At 40.6% G+C, this 22,638-nt stretch overlaps 1 protein-coding gene across 2 annotated transcripts in view; it reads left to right on the top strand.

Annotated features, from left to right (window-relative positions):
* efna3b (ephrin-A3b) overlaps nt 1-10,704 on the top strand; it is a 113,973-nt gene extending 103,269 nt beyond the window's left edge. For both annotated transcript variants that reach the window (XM_034697715.1, XM_034697716.1), the window contains one exon: nt 6,850-10,704. In XM_034697715.1, coding sequence (XP_034553606.1) covers nt 6,850-6,968 — 119 coding nt within the window. In that variant the 3' untranslated portion in view covers nt 6,969-10,704. The remainder of the gene's footprint in view (nt 1-6,849) is intronic.
* Nucleotides 10,705-22,638: the final 11,934 nt, after the last annotated feature.

The following is a 22,638-nucleotide window of genomic DNA, read 5'->3' as shown; positions in this document are numbered from 1 at the left end:
CCTCCTGCCCTTTAATTCTCCATCTAACATTTTTTTTTCTCCCTGAGCACAGGCAGGAATGCAGTGGAGAGGAAAGCCATAAAAACTTGGCTTATTCACCTTTTGATGTGTGAAATTGAGTTTTTCCCTCGTTAAATTTTTTCCCCCCACATGATATTATCTAAGAGTTATGGTATGCATTAGTGCTATCACAGGGATGTAAGCTATAGATTTAAATCAAGGAAGTGGTTTCATTCCAAAACAATTTTGTTTTTTCGCCTGAGGTGAAGCACAGATTGGAGTCTGTTTACCTGTGCTTATATTTGTCACTTCAGTCTCGAGTAACGCAAACTTTCTTTCTTTTTTACTCTTATTTTTAAAAGAAATGCAAAAGATGCTAATTCAGTGAGCAAAAAAAACACAGGCCTTTAATTTCCACAGCTGAATAGTTGTTTTGGAAGTACTAGAAAAGATAAGGAACTACATCAAAATATTGTTAATGTATAGCAAACGGCTGACACAATAAAAGAGCACAAATTAGCCTAGCTCCTGTGGGTCATCTTCACCTGTAGTGCTGTGTTGCCAATTAAATTAATAGGAAAACCCAAGTGGTGCAAAAGGAAGTGAGAAAATCAGCAGGGAGCTGTGAAATGAACCGAAAACAAAGAAGCTGCACAGTTTCCTATTCCCCTCCCTCGTTTTCACTCCTCCTGACTGCCGATTAGTCTCATCGCATCAGAGTTTTAATTCCTGTTATTCAAAGTTCACTTCAGCACATTCACTCCAACACACAAATCTTCCTGATTACTGTGTATAAAAACATTTAACTGAGCTGAATGTTGCAGGCTCATGTTGTAAACCTCACTTATGTATCTCTTCCCCTCACTGCTCACAGTTTATTTCCTGTGCACTGCCCCTTTCAGTCAGTGTCCACAGCTTAACAGTGGTTCCCTCCTGAATGCGGCCTCAAGTATTAGATTCCATTTAGATTCATTTATAACACAGATGGAACAGTGCGAGCAGCTCCCCGTGCAGCCATGTGATTACTGATGGCTTTCAGTGGGAGGATACTCATTTAGCTGCCCTGTTGGCTCAGGTTTCTGCATCTGATGATCAGGTCAGGCCATTAGTGGAGAAAAATCAGGAGAGCTTGCTTTAATGGGGTTTATTGTAGTAATTACAATGTCTTTAAGGGACTTTGTGTTCTGGGTACTTTACAGGAAACATCAGGTGGAGCATCAGCAAGAAGCAAAGGCTGGACTATTTCACTAACGTTTGCAGGGACAGCTGTGTTACGCTCCATCATTTCACAACACAAAGTTCATCATGTTATTGTGAAGATTTCAACTTGCAAACTTGGTCAAAAAATCGTCTCACAAGGTTTCACACCATATAATAATAATAATAATAATAATAATAATAATAATAACTTATTTATATAGCGCTTTTCAAATTACAAAGCACTTTACAACAGTGGTGGTTCTGGGAGGGGCCAACAGGGGCCAGTGCCCCTGTAAAACTGAACCTGGCCCCCCCTGTGACCAACCACTAACCATTCATATTCTCTGAAAAATGGCCAAAAAAATCAACCTTGGTTTTTCTGTTTGAGCGTGGAATAGTTAGTAAAGACCTACTGGAGGATCTGAGGTTACATGATGGCTCGTCGGGAGTCAAGAGGTCAGCAATGTAGTCTGGAGCTGACCCCCTACGAGCTTTAAAAGTCAACACCATCAATTTAAAATCAATTCTAAAACAGACTGGGAGCCAGTGCGGTGACTTTAAAATGTGTGTAATGTGTTATAATAATAATAATAAAATAATACATTTTATTTGTATAGCGCTTTTCAAAAACTCAAAGACACTGTACAATTGTTAAAATCAATACAAGCAAAAAAAAAACAAATAACAAATAACACAGATCGAACAAAACAACACAACAGTACAATCACAAATGAAAAGCTAACTTAAAAAGGTGAGTTTTTAAAAGAGATTTGAAAGCTGAAGGGTCAGAGCAGTTTTGGATATGGGAGGGGAGTGAGTTCCAGAGGGTGGGGTCACGGGAGCGGGTGCAGGTGAGGAGGCGTGCAGCAGAGTTTTGAATGTATTGCAGTTTATGGAGGACTTTGGATGATGTGCCGTACAGGATGCTATTACAGTAATCTAAACGGGATGTGATGAATGCGGGGATAAGGGTTTCTGCGGCAGAGAAAGAAAGGAATGGACGGAGGTGTTCTCTCCTGCTGGACCTGGTTACGAGTCTGGCTGCGGCATTCTGGATTAGTTGAAGTTTGTTGAGGTTATTTTGTAAATATGGTTCCTAACTTCTTATTTAGAACAGTAAATTCAAAGCACTGTTCAAGTTCTAAGCTTCTTGTTTAATTTCAAAGGCCTTCATGAAGAGATAACAAGAAACAGCTCATTAACACCAGGTGTGCACGCTGATTGCCCAGGTGCATCAATTAAGTTAATGATCTCACAACCCTGAAGTACGCAGAGAACAACACACAATGCTGTCAACATGAAATCGTCTTCAACTTCTTTTAAACCACTAATTAACAAATGTCTATACCTTCTAATTGGCTGTTTGTAAGTGTCTGTAGTCACTATTCCTGATAGAGATGTGAAGCAGATAAGACCTGGATGAAAAATTGACAGTACAAAACAATATGGACATTTTTTATTTAAGCAGTAACCTACAATGATGAAATATGAAGCCACCAGTCTATGGTTTTATCACTTCATAGTTTTACATTTGTTAAAATAAATGGATAAACAAATGAATACATTCACAGTGTAGGGCTGCATGTTGGTGCAGTGGTTAGTGATGTCACCTCATGGTGGGGATGAAGAAGCAGCCTGGTTGAGTTTACATGTTCTCCCTGTGTATACTCTTCAGGTACCCTCCTCTTCCTGCTAAAGTCCAGAGACATGCTCCTCATGTTAACTGATCTCTCTAAATTGCCCATAGGTGCAAGCATAGACATAATAAAGAGTAGACGCCGCATTGACCGCTACTACCTATTGGCGCTGACGAGCCGTGGGGCCGCCATCTTGGTCTGGTCACCCACTCCACTCAATGTAATCTGTTTGGCCGGCGCAATTCAGTATCAGCACATTTAATCAATCATAACTCGCTGAATACTGAACTGATTTTCACGCAAACGTCATTCATGTAGGTATGATACAGGACACATGGTTCGGCGTATTTTAAAATTCATAGTGGGCTTAACAGTAATAGAATATTCCGATATGTGATGTATGTGATGCATGATTGGTATTTTGCCGCACAGTGCTCTGCCATCTTGAAGTCACTTCTGCTTCAGTTTACGATTACTGGTAGGATCATGGGTAGGATGACCGGACCAAGATGGCAGCCGTATTTCTTGCGCCCCAGCAGCCAATGCGGCGTCTACTCTTTATATGTCTATGGGTGCAAGTGTGTGCATGGATTGTCATCTGTCTCTACATGCTAGCCCATTGATTGACTGGAGAGCAGTCCAGGGTGTACCCTCCCTCTCGCCCAATGAACTGGGATTGGCTCCAGAACCCAGGGACACCCAATGGGATAAGCAAGAACAAAAATGGATGTATGGATGGATTAACAGTGTAAATTTCCAGCAGTCCCACATGTCTTTCTCTTTTTTTAACAGTCTTTGAATCAATGTTCAAAAAAAAAAATCATGCCAGAAATGATAACAGAGCCAACTGAGGCATCTCCAGGGAGTTTGGATCCCATTTAAAAATATCCCTTTTGGCCACCAATCTACAATCATAACGTTCTGATATTTTAAGGCCCCCTATCAGATATAGACCCTTAGAAGCATCCTAACTTTTCTCCCCAACTTGGTGCCCCTGGAGTCAACTATACTGTATTCAGCTCAGACAGAAACACAGCTTCATTTAATAGATACTGACAAACACACACACGCATGTTCACTCCCCCCACACACGCACACATAAATCCTGCACACAGACACACACTCTAATAAACAATCAGAAGACATCTTCTCATTCTTGTCAACATGACATTTAATTTCAGAGACGCCTCTAGGTGTCTGAGCTTTCTAATTATCAGGAAGAAACTGCCTGCATTCCTGCTCCTACACCCTCACACACACACACACACACAGTAACACACAGTTACACACACAGCTTCCTCATGCTAGCTGAAGTTTGGCTCTGAAACATGTCAAGAGGTCATGATGTACGTCACATGCCCCCTGCACAAACATCCCGCCCAAAGTGTGAGACAATAATTATGTTTGTGACAGCTAGTGAGGGACGGTGGGCATGTGTGTGTGAGGCATTAGCCACACTTTAGAACCCGTTCTGCAAGGATACTCCATGGTCTGCTGTTTGTGTCTCCAAAACCACGTTCCTCTGTCAGTAATCACAAAAAAGTATCAGTGCCCTGACCCCTTAGCTGCATGCTCGGTTACAGAGCGGTCAAAGCGTTTAACCTGAGCTCCGCTGCTGCATGGACCTCATTAGATTGGCCGACAGTGCATACCAGAGGAGGCCATCTCTAAAACCAGGTGTCAGCCAGTCATTACTCTGCTGTCTGACCCACAGAGCAGCTGGAAATATTCCGACGCCGTGTGGAAACACTGAGAATATCTTCCATGCCATCAGGCCATGAGCACAATAGTTCCTAATCAGCATCATTCGTCCTGTGGAGAGACAGTAAATAGTGCTTCTGTCTGCTCTTCAGTCTCATTAATCAAGTGACTACAGCGGGTGTGTCTGGCCGCACGTGTGTCTCATGAGTGTAGGCATGCAGCAAACCGTCTGGTGGCTTGTGTTGCTGAACAGCGACTAGACATCTACACTCAGCATGTACTCCACAACAAAAGAAGTAATCTATTTTTAGGGCGGCACCAGGTGTACATGGAGCCAAATTTACAGTATGCAGTGCGTCTGTGTGTTAAGGTATGTTATTGTGCGGCTGGGAATGTGTCACTTTATTAGAACAATAAGGGCTCTATGATAACAGCTGCAGCAGACTGCAATGGCTCTGTTGTCTTTGTCTCAGACTTGCTATGTTTTAGTGGGAGTGTGATTCTGTGCTGTAGGCTGCCTTTTGTTCACTCCGTTTGTTTCATCACATTTAAGTAGGACATTTTATATTTCTGCAATGAAGTTCTGTCCAAGTAATCTGATTGGAAAAGTGGCATTCTGGGAACGCTGGTATAAACAGCACAGGGACTTATTGTTCTGCTTCAGGTGTTCTTAATTTCATCAATTACCATTGCATAGTCAAGTCAAGCTTTATATATAAAGCACATTTGAAAACATCATCAGTTGACCAAAGTGCTGTACAGTTATTAAGATACAATATAATCATACACAAATATAATAATAAATAAAATCAATAAAAGAATAGTAAGAGCTCAATTTAGGAAATAAAAAGAGTAAAAAAGTAAAAAGCCAAGGATTCTTGTTTAGCTGGGACTGAACGCCAAGGAGAAAAGATGGGTTTTTGCAGCCCTAACCTGGAAAGGTAGGCTGTTCCACAGCTTTGGGGCCGCCACTGAGAAGGCTCTGTCCTCACGAGTAGAGAGTCAGGACCAAGGTACTGCCAGGAGCAGCTGGTTTGATGACCTAAGTGCTCTGGAAGTACAGTGAGGCTGTACCAGATCTGATTAATAAGACAGTGCCAGACCATTTAAACACTTAAAAACAATTAATAAAACCTTGAACTGGATCCTAAAGTTAACAGGCAACCAGTGCAAAGATGCAATCGAGTTGGCACCCTGTGCTGTCAACGGTCTCTTATTTCACAGGGCTACAAACTGAAACATGCAGATAAATGTGCAAGATATAAAGTTGTTGGCCTACAATATAGTTGGGACAAGCAAAAACAGTAGCATGTTGAGAAATGTTTTCTACTTCTAGTCTATTTCAAGTCAGGTTGCACAGCAAATTGTTTTGGCTTATCAAAATGAATGATTCATTCCAACGTTTTTTTGCATTAAATTAGGGATGCACTGATCCTACTTTTTAGGTCCTGATACAGATACTGATATCGATATCAATATCGATACCTGGGCTTTGGTATCTGCTGATACCGATACTTAACCGATCCAATCCCGGTATTGATTTAACAATCTCTATTCCTTAATGTGAGGATAGAATCATGTTTTGACAACTTCAGGCTTTTCTGACTTTGTATACCAAAATAAAATGAACATTTTAAACTGACACTATCATTATTCAAGAGATTATAAATGTGTACCAGCAGTCTGGTGAGTTAATCTTCATTTTGCAGTCGGCTACAGCTGACGTAAACTTCTTCCTTTGGGCTTCTGTTATATTTTTCAGCGCGACTGCCATCCGTGGAAACATTACTGCTGCACATGCTGCAGGTTTCCGGCGGAGTTGTTAGCAAAAGAAGCGTGACATGCACCTAAACTGCAGAGCCTCTGTAGTTATCCTCCATCATGCTCCACCGGGCAAAAATGCACAGACTGGCCGGCGCTGTTGACATAGTAGTACATGGCTGTTGTAAACACAGAAAAGCATAGAACTGAGATGAATAGATCGGCCATATGGATCGGCCCCTTGTTGATGTAGCTGTTTGAGTCCGATCTGGCCGATATCCGGTACCAGGATCGAATCAGTGCATCCCCTACATTAAATGTTTATTGCAAAATTCTCCTTGAAGAACTTTTGAGGTTGTGCAGTTATACTGAATTCCTCCTGCCTGTGACTATCTTCTGTACAATACTGCACACAGCCCTGTTGATATTCAGTACAAAAGCACTTCCTCTATAGTGCAATATTGCTGAAGAATTACATGCTCAAATATATATCTGATATCGATAGAAAGACATCACTTTCTCATTCTACCCCTGTTGCTCTCCTTTTCAGATGAATATAACCCTTTTGTTCCTAAGCTGGAGAAGAGTGTCAGTGGAAGCAGCCCGTCCAGGGATCGCCTTCTCCTCACCGTGACGATGCTCCTTCTGGCCGCTCTCTTCATCTCCTAGCAACGGCCATCCCATCGGCATCACCATGCCAACTAGCCTTGGGAAGGTGTGCAGTATAGGAGGGTGGGAGAGTGAGGGGGTATCTGGAGGAGAGGAGAGCTCCAGATACCAAAACATGGAGTGGAAGTCAAGAGGAGCGAGAAATGAGAGTTTTTAGGCATCGCAGTATGAATGTGAGTTTGCGTGTGTCTGTGTGTGTTTGAAAGGATGTGGGTTTGGTGGGGTTCAGAGACCTCCAGGCACTGGGTGAAACAGGATGAACTTTTGTTCATCAACAGTCAGCCAGTACACACAGATGCAGGTGTGGTAGTCTGTGTGTGAGTGTGTCTGTGTCTGTGTTTGTGTGTCTGAACAGGCCACAGGCTGAGCATGTTGGATCATGCTCACCTCATAAAGCATTTCTAAAACAGGAGAGGCGGGCTGAAGTCCTTATTAAAAGAAGAAGAAAAAAAGCATCAAATCGTCCCACCCTGTTGAAAATCATTTGAGGACTTTCCCCTGGATCTGATTGGCTGAAACACTTCCTTAGGGCTAGTTGCCATAGTTTCTATTTGCAACAAGACAGAAACTGAACTCAAATGAACTGAATCAAATAGATTTCAGAAGAACTGAACTTTAAATTGCCTTTTTTGTTGTCAATATTGTCGATCTTGATGCTGGGAACTTGTCCTGATCCATGGAGGAGAAAAAAAAAGGTACCAGCTCAAGATCTGCGCTGGTCCTGTGTAGGAGACTAGTCAAAGTAGCTTATAGTTCAAAAACACAACCTGGAACTGCAACACAACTGTTTTAGTTGTCATCCTGTTTTCAACAACACTTCTGTGATGAAGGTAACCAGGCTGGACGGGGTCAGAGGCAAAATACAGAGCATTTAAACCATGATTCATTCACTTTAACATACAATGTATCAGGGGAAGAAGGGGAGGATTTTATTGTAGATGTGCCATTGACAGAGACACTGTAAGGGTTTGTTGATGTTATAAGTTGCTGTGTTACTTTTCTGTCCTGTACTGGGTTAGTCCTCTGTCATCTCCGAGGTTAACAAAGCACACAACGGCTACGGAGCAGCCATGGATACACCCAGCAGTACTGTCCGTGTGAAGAAGAAGGAAATACAGAAAGAGACAGGAGGGAGGAGAGTCACTCACACAAAGCATCAACGTTAAAGTCCAGGACAATAACAAGCTCAAATATCATTTATCAGACGCCACATGGTAACTTTTTCTGTTTCTGTACAAGTGTGTGCTTGCAGGGCAAAACATAAGTCTGAGTGAGTCAGGTGTGTGCGTGTGCGTGTGTCTGTGTGCGTGTGTGTGTTTGAGAGACAGAGACTATTTTAAATGTTACTAACAGCCTGAAATACATCCACATACTGTACATCCTCTAAGTATGAAAATGCAAAATAAAAAAAAGAATCAAAACTCAACTAAAGCAACAAAGTAATAGATACAAACCAAGTGCTTTGGTGGGGAGGTCCGGCAATCCCAAACTCCAACAACTGTACCAGTGGTTGCATCAGAACAGCGTTTCCATAGCAACTAGCATCTTATTCACCATGGTTACCCCACCTTGCTAGCGATGGACTGTAGTCAGGCATGGCTTACTGTAGTAGCTGATAACAATGATGATGATGAAGGTGTCGGTGATAGGGGTCACGTTGAAAATGAAGATGAGGATGATGATGGACTGCAACCAGCTCACGCTGCCGATCACCCACCGGCATGTGAGGCGTTCAAGTGTTCATGTAAATGTCAGTAGCGGACAAAGAATGGATTCCCAATGTGTTGACATTTGCCAAGGTGGAATGTGTTGTAAGCATTTTTACAAACTTGAAGCTCAGTTTCTTTGTGGTTGTATTTTTTTACTGTCTTTTTTTCTTTTTAGTTTGCCATGGTGTATTTGTGCTCAGCTAAGGGGAGGGTTGGGGGATATGGGTTTAAAAGTACTGGGTGGGTTGAGCCATATGTAAACTTGGGCTTCACTCTGGGTATCTCAGAAAAATGTGTATGATCAGTTTCAAGGTTTGGTTATCTCTTGAATGTTTAAGACCAACATAACATATATTCATATATCTGTGGTTCTCAATCTTTCCGGCTTGTGACCCCATAAAAAGACGCTCTCCCAAATATACACATAAGAACCAGTTTACTCATTCTGTGGAGCTTTACTGCTTAGCTATTGAAACAGTTGTAATGTCTTCTTGAGAAAGCTTTTGCATTAATTTCAAACAACCCTGATGATGTGATGAAGGTTAGCATGGATTAGACTTTTGCCTCAAAAATCTGAACCAAAACATTCAATTAAAAAAAACATGTCCATGTAGGGATGGATGTGACATGCTTTCATTGTGCCTATGTTTGATCAAGTGTTTCTGGAGCACCAACTAATTACAAGTTTGAGAAAAAAATTGTAAATTTTATCTTTCAGTCTAAGTTAGGAAACTGTTGCTAATGTTCTATGTGTCTCTGGAGCGTAGCTTGAAATTGGAGCAGCTAAAAATCTGCTCTTCTTCTAGCCATCGGTACCGTCATCAGCTCCCCAAGCAGGGTCTGCTTTCTTGATTAGTATAGCACACACGGAGGTGTTTATTGCTTCAGTAGATGTCATTTACAACCAGCAATGATTGAACATCCAAATAAAACTTGTGAAACTGGGGCGCTGGTTTAGCTCTGGTGGTAAACCCTGCGCCCCATATACAGAGGCTACAGTCCTTGAAGCAGACGGCCTGGGCTTGATTCTGCAGCTCTTTACCGCATGTTGGTTCCTAACCTATCTCCCCAGTTTTCTACTCTATTCACTGTCTGGTCTCTAAAGCTGGGTATAAAAAGTCTCTAAAGGTAAAATTAAAACCCCCAAAAACTTTGAAAGTGCCTAATTTTTCTTATCAGGTAAATGATCCAGTATTCTCAGGAGTACCTGAAAATAATTGAAGCCAGTTTTGTGTGGTAGTTTGGGTTTTTGCTCAGTCAAGGTGTGACATCAGTTTGGGTTGCAACCTCTTTTGTTGGTCAGATTGGGAACCACAAATATATGACTTAATTCTATTGAAGGTATTTTGGTAATGTGTTTTTGTTTTGTTTTTTCAAAAAGTGTGTATCAGAGTATTTTCTCAACAGATACAAGAGTTTATGTCTATGGAATCCAACAAGAGATCTATTGTTTTGCAGCATTGTGTGTTACACTATGATACAGTGTGTGAAAAAAAACCCAGGTGTATATGTGGCTCTTGAGGGGAGGGCGAGGACGGAGGGGGTTAAGAGCTGTGCGCGAGGGAAAATCACTCTTCAAGAAGTTGCACTTATGAACTTAGACACGAGAGCAAGAGAGTGTGTGTGTGCGCGTGTCATCTGATTGTGTGTGTGTTTGTGTAAGGGAGAGGATGAATCAGAGCTCATATCTGTTAATCACTTCATGTCTGTGTGCAGGAGTTTTAGCATGAGATGCTGTCTCTGTGTGTGTGTGCTGGTGTCAGTGTGTCAATGTGTGAGCAACTCTTACTGGATGTGTGTGTGTGAGAGAGAGAGAGAGAGAGAGAGAGAGGGTGTGAATGCGTGTTGTCTGGCAAAACAAAAGAAGCATTTATTAGTGTTGGAAACAACGATTACAATCATGTTTACCTTCGACTGGAATGACTTTAAATGAACTTGAAAATAAACTGTAAACTGAACAAACCATAACAGAGGTTATAACAGTGATCATGATAACAAAATAATAAGCTTACAAATCTTACTTTTAACGACACGTGTGTTCGCCTCTTTATTTCTTCTCCCTCTTAACCTCGCCTGCTCCCTCTGTCCTTGAGGATGTGAAGAAAATAGAGAACGAGCATGGAGCTAATCAAAGACAACAGATGGAGGGGTTGCACGGACATTTTTCTTCCCTGCAATAATTTCACTTCTCTGTAGATAAAGCTTTCTGGGAGCTCACAGATGTGATTTTCTATATCAGAGTTGGTGTGGCGATGCTCCCCCCTCAGCAGTAATACCTTTACACGCTCCGATTAGGAGAGATAAGCGCTTCAATCAGCCGGCACACATTTGAATGACAATGGGACAGTGTGTACCTGTGTGTGCGAGGCGGCTGATGGATGGATAAAGCCGCTGCTGGTGTCAGAGTTGAGCTGGGCTATGCTGTCTGTGATCTTATGCAACAGGTCTCTGTCATACAGGAGTCACTCTGCTCTGACTCACAAGACAGCACAAGGTAAAAGATGCACAGATAGAGTCAGCCAGTCTCATGCAACTCAGATGAATCAGGTTTTATCTACATGATCTAAGAAAACTGTTGAGGGTTGGTTTATGAAAGATTAGGTATCAAGTTCACAAACACCAAATCCTGGGGCAGCAGAATCCTACAAGTTTTGGTTTGAGTTTTTGAAAGAGAACTGATGTAGAAAGAGATTCTCTGTAAAACTTGTTTTAAAATTACATAAGTGTTACATTTACATCTTTAGAAAGTTACAAGCCAATCAATCAGTGCAATAAGATCTTCAGAAATGCTTTTTAATCTAATGTTCCTGCTATTTTAAAGGCACTATGAGGAGTTTTTCACCAGCTGAGAAACAGACTGAAACCAACACTGATGCCTCTTTATGACCTTCAAAAGCAAACAAAACCATAAACAGCAACACTGATACCTTCTCTGTTGTCATTTTTAATGCCTTAAACCACTCAGAGGGGGTAGGTGTCAGACCACATGATTGACATTTGGCTTTAGAAACAACCTTTTTTAGGCTGTTTGCACGGCAAATAATCACATCCAGTGATACATCTGGCTGTTAAAAGACAGCAGGGTGAGATTTTTGTTGAAAACACTACTTTTGCATGTACAGAACAAGAAATAAGAGGTATCACTTTGTCCACAATGGGGCGCCTAAATTGATATAAATCAAAAGTTCCTCACAGCAGCTTTAAAGCAAACAGCCAAAGTGCCTCTTCTTCGATGCATTCAAATTTTGGGGTCCTTACTTTTCATCTTTTGTTGAAGCTCCTGAGGAGTTGTTTACTGGTAATAAAACTGACTGAAATGAATGACAAACACAGTTCTCTAACAGCCGCCTTGCGTCCTCAACTTCTGGTCGGTCGCAGGAACACATGTATTGAAAATAAAGGATAAACCGTCGCACACTGAAATGACTTAACTGTGACCTTATTGTGAGCAAGCAACACGTTTCGCCTGTAGCATTCTCGGGTTTGGCCAGCATAATTAAACAGGCCTTCACAGCTGTGATAAATACACATGCTCACATCTGGTCATCACAATCTTAATAAACCAGTAACAGGTAGCAAAATGTAAGCAAGTTTCAAAACAACATGACATAATAGATAGGAAAACAGAGTTACGAGAAGACAAAAACACTAATACACAAATATAAACCCAGAGGCTGACGTCCTCCCACTAGAGGCTGACTGTGAAAAAGTAAGCTGAGTAAAAACAATAGATTACTGATACCACACAGTCCCTCTGTAAGTAAATGGGAAGCAGTAGATGTTAAGGGATCAAGTGACTTGTCTCTCCAAAGAGCCCAAGCTGTCTGTAAAGATAATAATATTAATTACAAAGTTCTTTGTAATAGTTTTTAATGCTTTTAATGAGGACATGTATGGGACAATATCACCTATTAAGCATTCCACTTTGCCCACAGGGCAATGGCGTAGAATTGGGTATGGACCGTGTGGACATGTCCCTACCAATCTGAAACTATGGCTGAAATGTCCCCATCAATATTAACCCTCCTGTTATGTTGCGGGTCATAATTACCCATTTTACAGTTGAAAAATCAAAAAAATAAATGTTGAAATACTATTTTGCATTTCGAATGTCACAGTGGATGAAACGCTAGTGGTATTCAGAGGTTCCTTCCTTCCATCTTAGGTAATATATGCCTTCCAAACCAGCTAAATACAGCATCAAAATCTGGGCAGCATGTGACAGAAGAGGTGTCTGCTGATAATTTATCAACATCACTTCAAAAAAAAAAGTTTTTTAAAGTAAAGTAAAATAAACAAATATCAATGTCATGTAAAACTACTGTATTTATATTTAGATCTTTCCATTGTACATTAAAAAAAGTTTTAACATGAATTTCATAAAAAACGAGTGAGTTATCCTCATTGAACCATGATCTTTGAGGATTAAAGAACACCAATGCACTAAATCTTGATTTAAATGGTTAAAAATTGAGTTAATAATGAGATTTAAGAAATGTTTATTGGGATTTTTTGGGGTTTGGACACTTTTGGATCATTAAATGTGCCCCTGGTCAAGTTGACCCATACAAATTGTTGCTGTCCCTAAGAAACGAACATAACAGGAGTGTTGAAGGGGGAAAAAAATGCGCTTCAGGCGGCACACAAAGGGTTAACTCCTTCTCGGCTGTTTGGGATACTGACGCTTCTTTCTCTAACTGCTTCTCTCAACAACAACACGGTGTAAATAATACAGTGCATGTGAACTACATGAACATCAGCTACTTGGAATACTGCAGTCTGGGAGAGGAAGTTAACTCATGAAGTAAATTAAAACTATGAAAAATTCTAAGATGAATTATTATAAAGAAAAAAATACATCCATGGGTTGCCTCAATCTTCTACTGAAAACAATAAACATCATCAACTCTGATGAACCTCTCAAATCTTCATTATCGTCATGGTGGTTCTGGTGGGGGCGCTATGTCCCCACCAATGTCAAGATCAAACCTACGCCCCTGCCGTAGAGGGAGCTAAAATGAATGCAAACCGAATGTTCCTTGCAGGGCCCTGGAGGGTGACTCTGTGCAATAATAATAAGAGAGATCAGATTCATCAGTTTTAGGTGAACTATCTGCCTGTAAACTGTTAAACTTCTCACGGTCATCTCTCAGCTCTTCAGGGAGCGCTTGACACCCAACTAACAGATTTGGCTGTGTCACTTTAATGGGATCCAAAAAGCTTTGGCTCCAGCCAATCGGTAAACACGGGGGACACATTTGGAAGGCTCAGCCCAGTTGTTTGCTTAATACTTGACGAGTCAAATATTTCTGCGTCTCGTGTTTTCTAACACTGTAGAGTCCTCTCTTTTTTTTTTTAACACATTTCTATCATTACTTTAAGAACAAACAGTCCTTCAAACCTCCACACGCTCTTCATCAGAGGTATGCGGTCTAGTCACTGGGAGCTTATCAGAAAAATGCATCTTTATCATTTCCATTTGGAGACAGCCTCGTCATCATCCCTCTGTAAGAGGATCCAGGTGGTGAATCAGACACCAGTGCAGTTTGAAAAGTGAACTTCAGGGATGAATGCACTGACTGGCAGCAAATCATATTCCAGCAACTCTAAGTCAACTTTTCCCAGAATCACTGACTCACTTCAGGCTGAAAACAACCTCAAGGACACTTTTCGTAAAGTGTTGAAACAGTCATTTATTCACTCCTGTATTATTCTTGGTTATCATTCTTTTGTATAAAAAAAACGACCAACAGAAGTCCCCTGCTGCCAGCATTATCAGGTCTGGATAATTGATGCTTACTATAGCTCTGGGTAAAATACACTGCTCACATATTCTTACCTTGTTCCTGATAGGTTGGGTAAAGCGGCCACAATCTCTGTATTCACTTTGTTCTTATTTTTCTCACATTTGTTTTCCTTACTGCAGTATCCAGGGTTGACCACTTGGTGCCGCTGTTCAGTCACAGCTTCATTCAGCAGAGGTGCTGCTCCCTGATGCCTCAGCCTTGTAATCCTTTATCAGGGAGCATAAATCCATTAAAGCCACAATGGGCATTGTGTAACCGATGTCGCCTGGATTAAACGTTCAGATTTATTTTACTGGGTTATGATATAACTGTTTATTTTCTCGTATTTTGTTGCAGGTGAGTTTCTGGGCAGAGATGTTTTGACTCCCCAAAGGTGAAAATGTACCTCTGGAGGGGGCAAGGACGTGCTACCTCACACACCAACCTGTTATAAAAAATTATGCAACAACTATCCATCAGAGGCTTCAGAGAAGGGCTATTGAAACTCAAGGTCTTCCAGGCACGTACATGCAAGCAGCTTCTGGCTGCATTCATTTATCACAATGATTCAGAGAAACATTTCTGCTCTCTCTGACTGTGTTTGTTTTAGTGAGAAACTAATGTCATGCATGGTCAGGCTCGTGAATATGAAGCTGTTTGTATTAGACATTGTTCTACAGATATCTAACACACACATATGCACAGTTGTTGACAACTTTGTGAGTTTGTCGATGTTACAATTGTCTATCTCACAACTGACCTTTGATTTAGCTCCCTCTAAAAGTATAATGTATTTTTAACACTACTGTAAAATTCATCCCTCATTACCCATAATGCCTTGGCATTGCAGCAAAACTACACATCACAAACACACACACACACACAGTCTGAAAAAGGCCCCTCCAAGAAGATTTTTGTTGCTCAGGCCCTGTTGAAGACACGATTATATCAGGGTGTTGCAGCAGTCTAAAGGGCTATTTTAACAAATAGAAACATGTCCTGAGCAACAGTAACATAACACATACAAATGATTCATTAAACTGTTGGGTTTTTTTGAACATGTGTTTTTTATATTTAACAAAACATCAGCCTCCCCACGCCCATCCATCAGCAACACCCAAAGACATTTCAGCAGAAAAACATCAACACATATGAAACAGATGATGATGATGATCCCATGTTGACACGCCTTCCACCCCGTGCTCCCTGAGTCACGTCTGTGTGGTGATGTGAGCTCTATGAGGGGGCGCAGCCACGAGGCAAGAGAAGCCCTCCAACTCTGCCTCATGGCTCCTGTTTGAAAAACACGCTCCTCGCCTTTCTGTCAGTCTGTGATCATTCGATGTCTGCTGCTCAGTCAGACGCAATGCACTGAACATAAGGACATATGAGACAAGCAGTTTGTGGCGCATGTATGTGGTGGGAATGTTACAAGTGTGAATAAGTGTATGTATAGTGTGTGTGTGCGTGTCTGTGATGCAGGGCCACAGGGTAAAAGCTGAGTCTCTGATGTCACGTTGTGGCATCTTGAGGCACACTGAGACAACCGTAACTCCCACCTGCTTGATCATCCAGTCTGAGAGGTGATTCAACTCAGGTTTGGTTTGTTGAGCTTTTGATGGGGCAAACTTGCTACTGCATCACCTCAATAACTAAGAGACAACTAACTTCTAACTTCTAACTATAAGGTCTACAAACAGCATTACTCAAGTTTGGACAATTTGACCAGTTTCTGTGTTTCTTTTTCAATTTCCTGCTAAATTCTCCTGATGTTTTCCAGATGTTTGACCCTCAAAACTGCTTCCAGTAGTGCTTCCAAGAGATCCCAGAGGTTTTAAAGATGTAATATTACCACTGATGTCAATTTTTCTATTTGATTAATCTCACTCAAAAAGCTGACGTAATAATCCTGTAAAAGCATTTATTTTATTGCTCAATATTAAATCAACTTGTGTTCTGTTTCTAGAACACATTATGCTTCAGTTAACCTCGAACCTTTCTATGACAAAAAATCTGTTGTGAAAAGAAAGAGATTTAGAGCAATAAGTTCTCATGAGTAAATAGAGCAAAACCTAAAAAAAGCAGTTTTTTATGTTACATCATTTTGATGTGGCTCACTGAAGGATTACCATTTGTCCTTTGTCCAATTTATTTGACTTTTTTTTAACAATCTGCAGACACAATCACTCTTTCAAATCCACAATGCTAGTAGAACATCTGCACGAACTCATACATGTGAACCTTCTCCACTGAGAGTTTGGACAAAGCTCAAGTTTTCATCTTCTTGATTCGTGTAACAGCAATCAGGCGCCTGAAATTGCTTGTGTTTGATGCAAGCGGCAACCTCCGGTCTAAAAATATGAGTCCAATGCGGAAGTGCTGAAAACTGCAGTTCATTGAGGATCTGCTTGAGGCTGGCTCCGGAAGTACCGGAAGTCACATACACACCAATTCAAAAAAGACGATCTTTACAGCAGAAATAAACATGTTTACAGCCAAGTACAAAAGACGAGTGTAGTATCTTGATCAGCTCACACTGTACAGGGGAGTGGATTTTTTTCCAACGCGGCAATTTCGAAGATATTGAGATTACGAGTCTTCCAATGAGAGGCACAGCTGACTGCTGGAACACTGTAGCTGCTAGGAGGCTCAAAGCCCGCCTATTTACGTCACACTGGCTCCACAGCAGCAATATGGCTGCCGCCAACGATTGGCCTCAAAACAGCGCTTCAGAAACAAATGGGTGACGTCACGGATACTACGTCCATATTTTATACAGTCTATGGTTTGATGCCATGATACATCTCCATGTGATGAGCACAAAGTAGATGCTATTTTGGTTGCAGTTTCTCAAAACCTCAGAGTTCTCTACATTCTTTATTCTCATCAGTTACTCATTGAGAAGGGAAGACATTTCACACTTTCTACACAGATAATTTTGTGCTAGATAAATTGTCGATTGATAAATGGTAAATAGATAAATGGCAATAGTGGCAGAGTTGGTCATCTCATTCAGGAAGTTGGCTGTCCAATCCCTGCTCCTTGAGTCCATGTGTCAAAGTGTCCCTGGGCAACACACTGGACCTTACATTTCTCCTGGTGACATAGTCAGCTGTGTGTCAATGTATATAAATTGCAGCCTCAGTCTTTGTATGAGGTGTGAATGGATGAATGTGACATGAATGGTCGGCCAGACAAAGTGCTGTGTGTAACACCTTTTTAGCAACCAAGCAGAAGATTTCAAATTAGTTTGACTCTGGGAAGAGAATGAAATGACAACACTTAAACACAGAGACCAAATCAAGTTTGAAAAAGTACTGTGTATTAAACAAACAAAACAAACAATCAACTTAAAATAACCAAGTACAAGTCCATTCATCCTTTTACAATTAGACAGGTTCTAATACTAATATGTATGTTTTGATTGTTTCTTCATGCATAAGGATTCAATATTTCGCTGAATTTGCAGCAGATTGTGTGAAAAGAGGGGAGTTAAAACAGAGCAAGCCTCTTGAGACAAAAACTGACATGCACATACAGTAGAAGTTTCTTTCTTTTTTGAAATGATCATATTGGGGTGCTGAGAGGGTCATGGAAAGCTGGAGGGAAGAGGAGGGAAATGGAACAAAAATACAAAATAAACTAACAACATTATCTATGACAGTAACATTTCACGACACAGTGTTTCATTTTCAATGCTATATCAGACTTAATATGAATCAACTGCAAAAGAGACACAACTGGAATACCACCTGAGTATCTAACACTCGTCAGTATGAGGCAGAATACATTAAATATGTCTTTACTAGAGCATGTAATTCGGCCCTGATGTGCCCAAATGTGTTCTCAGAGAAATTACAAAACTTTTTACAAAACAGACTCTAAATGAAATGAATGAATAACAAGATTATTTACTTTTTTTTTTTTTTTTAAGTTATATTTTTTGGCCTTTTTACCTTTATTTTATAGGACAGCTGAAGAGAGACAGGAAATGTGAGGAGTAGAGAGGGGGGAAGACATGCAGTAAATGGTCGCCCGGCCGGGAACCGAACTGACGACCCCTGCAACGAGGACTGTAGCCTCTGTACATGGGGTGCTTAGACCACTAGGCCACCAGCGCCCCAGATTATTCACTTTTAATAACCGTAGGAAAAATGTCAAGAAGTTGCATGTTTAATTTTTGTTGGTTGCCTTTGTTACGTACAAAGAATAAGAGATAATTTGCTAGAGGGGGTCCTTGCCAGAAGCTAATGCTATACGATGATCCTCGGACTGACACAGTTTGGTAACCCTTGGTTTAACTGACAGTATCTGAAGCTTTAACTCCATGTTTGAACCCTGTTGCCCTGTACTAATTCCTCTCTGTACATCGTCCCCATTGGCCTTATTTGTACATTTCCCCATGCTTACTAACCCCTCACATGGATGCAACGTGTTTGGCCCCATCACAACTGCACAGTGCCTTCTTGGCCGTTTCTCTGTTTTTGCCATACTCCCTCAGAACGGCTGCTCTGACGCTGGCAGTCGCCTCCAGAGATCTGCCGGTGATGTTAGTCACTGCCTGGCTTTCCCCCTCGTCCTCTCATCACATGTCCCCCCTTCTCTAAGTTTAGCTCTAATCCTCTATTTCTGAGACAGCATCTGTACAGCCCGAACAGATGGAAGAGTTATATTTACTCTCTCTATAAATATATGTACTTCAACGTTACAAGGCATGGGCCTTTAAACACACCCTGCAGATTAAAGACACATTAATAAAAGACTTGTGTCTGCAGCTGAAATATATGTAAATTAAAAGGGTTAAATGATGCTTTAATTCACCCCGAGAGATTTGTGTAACCCAGATTAAATAATTCATTCTAACAAAACGTGATCTGAGAGAGATGTTCTTATTTAAGATCAAAAACATTATTAATCTTATTTGGATAATGAATCTTTCAGTATTTAGATAAATATGGGCGATAAAAATACCTGTGACAGACACAGAATCATTTAAAATACACAGAATTTAAAAGCAGTAAACAATGTAATTTCTTATTTAGGTTTCATTGTAAATTACTGATTTCATTTAAATAAATGTTTTTAGTTAAAAACAAAACACATCCAAGTCTTGACTTTGAGTTTAATTTAGTCAGCCAATCACATTTCATTTCCTTGTTTCTGGGTCAACTTCCTGTTGACCGTAGCAGCCATTAGCTTGAGAAACTAATCCGTCAAAACTGTTGCAAAATTCTCAAAAGTAACTTCAGAGAGATTCCAGCTGTGTGGCTGTGACCAGAAGACCCTGACGCCATAAGTCCTTAAAGAATGACCACAAGGTGACCACAGCTTTTCATCTGAAAAAGCCCTGCAGCTAATGCTAACAGAGATCGTGAGCACTAATGCCAATGATTACATTAGAAAACGTACTTTTGCTGCAGTGTTAGCTACAGTTGAAACACGTTTTAGTATAATACAACTTGTACGGTAAGCTGACCATACATCGTTTTTTATGCATAACAGGATTATTTCTTACCTTTTTACTGTGCAGTAGAGATTATTTTCTGAAAACTTTTTGTTCTCAGAAACATCATATAACTTGTCCTTGTTTGGAAGCAGTTTCATTATAAATGCTAATGTTTCATTATTAGCCTAAATTGTTATTCTGTAGACAGCAGAGAGCACAAGGACATACCTTTACAGTTTAAACATATGTCTTGATTTGTTTATGGTTTACCATTCCTAACTGAAACTTGAATGTGAGTGTGTGTTCGACTTCTGATCTTACGATAATCTGTTTGATAATTTTAATTTTGGATGGCGAGCTACAGCCAAGCGGCAACCTCCGGTCTAAAAATAGGAGTCCAATGTGGAAGTGCAGTTCATCGAGGATCCGCTTGAGGCTGACTCCGGAAGAACAGGAAACCACATACACATCAATTGAAAAATGCCGATATTTACAGCAGAAATAAACATGTCTACAGCCTATTACAAAAGACGAGTGTAGTCTGGATAGCTCCACAGCAGCAATATGGCTGCAACAGACTATTGGCCTCAAAACAGCGCTTCAGAAACAGATGGGTGACGTCACGGATACTACGTCCATATTTTATACAGTCTATGGCAGGGGTTTCAAACTCATTTCAGTTCAGGGGCCACACACAGCCCAAGTTGATCTGAAGTGGGCCGGACCAGTAAAATCATAACATAATAACCTATAAATAACGACAACTTTACATTTTTCCCTTTGTTTTAGTGCAAAATAGTACAAGTATGTGCTGAAAATGTAATCAACTATCTTTCTACAAAAACAGTTCTCCATGATGAGTCTCATAGTGGGGCAGAACATTTTACTCTTTAAGCACTGAAACCTGCTGCAAACACACCAAACAAGTTATCAATTCACCTGACACACAGTGTAATTTTTACTGCAAAAGAACAGAGAGATTATAATAATGAAGAAGGTAAAGTTGGCTATCCTGGACCCCTCAGCTCCGAAAGGAACAGTTTGCTTGCTGGACAGTGTTGTATGCAGGGGTGTAGTGGTAGTGTTAGTAGTTAGTGGATCATCTATAGTGCTCTAAAAAGACTTAATGAATCTCAACCGGATTATGCAAACAGCAAGTCATCTATTTTCTCACTTAGAGAAAAAAGTCTCGGGAAAAAGTGCTGTTCAGGTGCGCTCCATCAACACTATGATTGTATGCGACCCTCAGAGGACAAATTAAAAATAGTAGTTACTTTTATTGAAAATTTGCAGTTAATGTCTAATCTGTAATTTTTTCACTTTGCAAAATCGTTCTGTGGGCCGGATTGCAACCTCTGGCTGGCCGGTTTTGGCCCGCGGGCCGCATGTTTGACACCCCTGGTCTATGGCTACAGCCCTGTGAAGAGGTTCCAAAGGAAATGCTGCATGCAGATGATCTGATTTCTAGCCTAAATCCTAGACAACTTATGTGATTCCTACAACATATTAATTCGTAACTTGAAGTAAAAGGATTACATTTGTTCCTTGTGCATGAAACGGTGCATTCAAATCCTCAGGTATATTTGATGTGTAACAGCCCTGGGGTAGAATATCATTGTACTGCTATTAGAGAATAGTGTGCCATCACTGACTGTGCAAATATGTGAGATTTTGCATCAATGTGTGCATTCAGAAGTAGATCAGTGTTTACACTCCCATGTGTGTTTCCTGTCTTGGATCTAGTCTTAAGGTGAAACAAGGTATCCAGATACACTTAATGGATTTTACTCTAATTGATTAATCACAGCGTAGGCAGCGTAGGACATGTTTTATTAAAGTGTGCCTCTACCCACACACGTCCTGTCTCTTTATCCTCTAATCATAGGATTATCTGTTGGATTTCTGGAAGGACAGGCTCTAGTCTTCATTCTACTTTTTTTTTTATTTCTGGCGACAACAACAACTTGTTTTGCCTGTTTAGGTGACGCATGTGACATTATCTGGTACTCTGTGTGACGTGTGTAGCTATTTTTGTGGGATGTTCTCTGATATAAATGATGGCTCTGTTACGAAAGAAAACCAGAATATATCTAATTTTTTAAAGAGGCAGTCTGTGATCCAAATGTAGATGAAAGATTGAACACTAAATGCTAAATCCCTAAACTGACAAAATAAAACACGGTTCATAAAATCAAAGGTAACATCGTCATCTGTAGATTAAACTAAGACCAAAGCCCAAACAAAGAATAGAAGTCTTGCAAAAAACTGTACATGCACAAAACATGGACAGCACAGCAAATTGTTACTGCTTATGAAGACTGTGATATCGAAGAAAGCACCAGAAAAATCAGACATGATGCTACGTTTATAAATTGTTTCATCACTTCTGCTCAACTGGAAATACAGCAATAAGTACATCAGCTTTGTGTTACTGCTGTCTGCAGAACATCTAGGTCTACCGAGTTACGTGTTAGGGATGTTAATTAATCGAATATTGATTAATAGATTGTTATAAGCTTGAACACGCATTTTTTCCCCGATATTCTATCATGTGGAACAAACATCATATGGTCTAATTCTTCATTTCGCTTTTAGCAAAGTTTTGTGTGTCAATGTGAATCAGCTGGCTTAAGGTGAGGTGCACAGCAGATCACGGAGAATACTTAAAACTGACATCCCTAACGCGTACACCCATGCATCCTAAAAACCCTGAAGCTGCCCAAAGTACA

Source organism: Notolabrus celidotus, chromosome 12 (genome assembly GCF_009762535.1).
Source record: "Notolabrus celidotus isolate fNotCel1 chromosome 12, fNotCel1.pri, whole genome shotgun sequence".
Taxonomy (NCBI): domain Eukaryota; kingdom Metazoa; phylum Chordata; class Actinopteri; order Labriformes; family Labridae; genus Notolabrus; species Notolabrus celidotus.
Note: the sequence above shows the minus strand (reverse complement) of the source record. Positions and strands in the feature narration are given on the sequence as shown.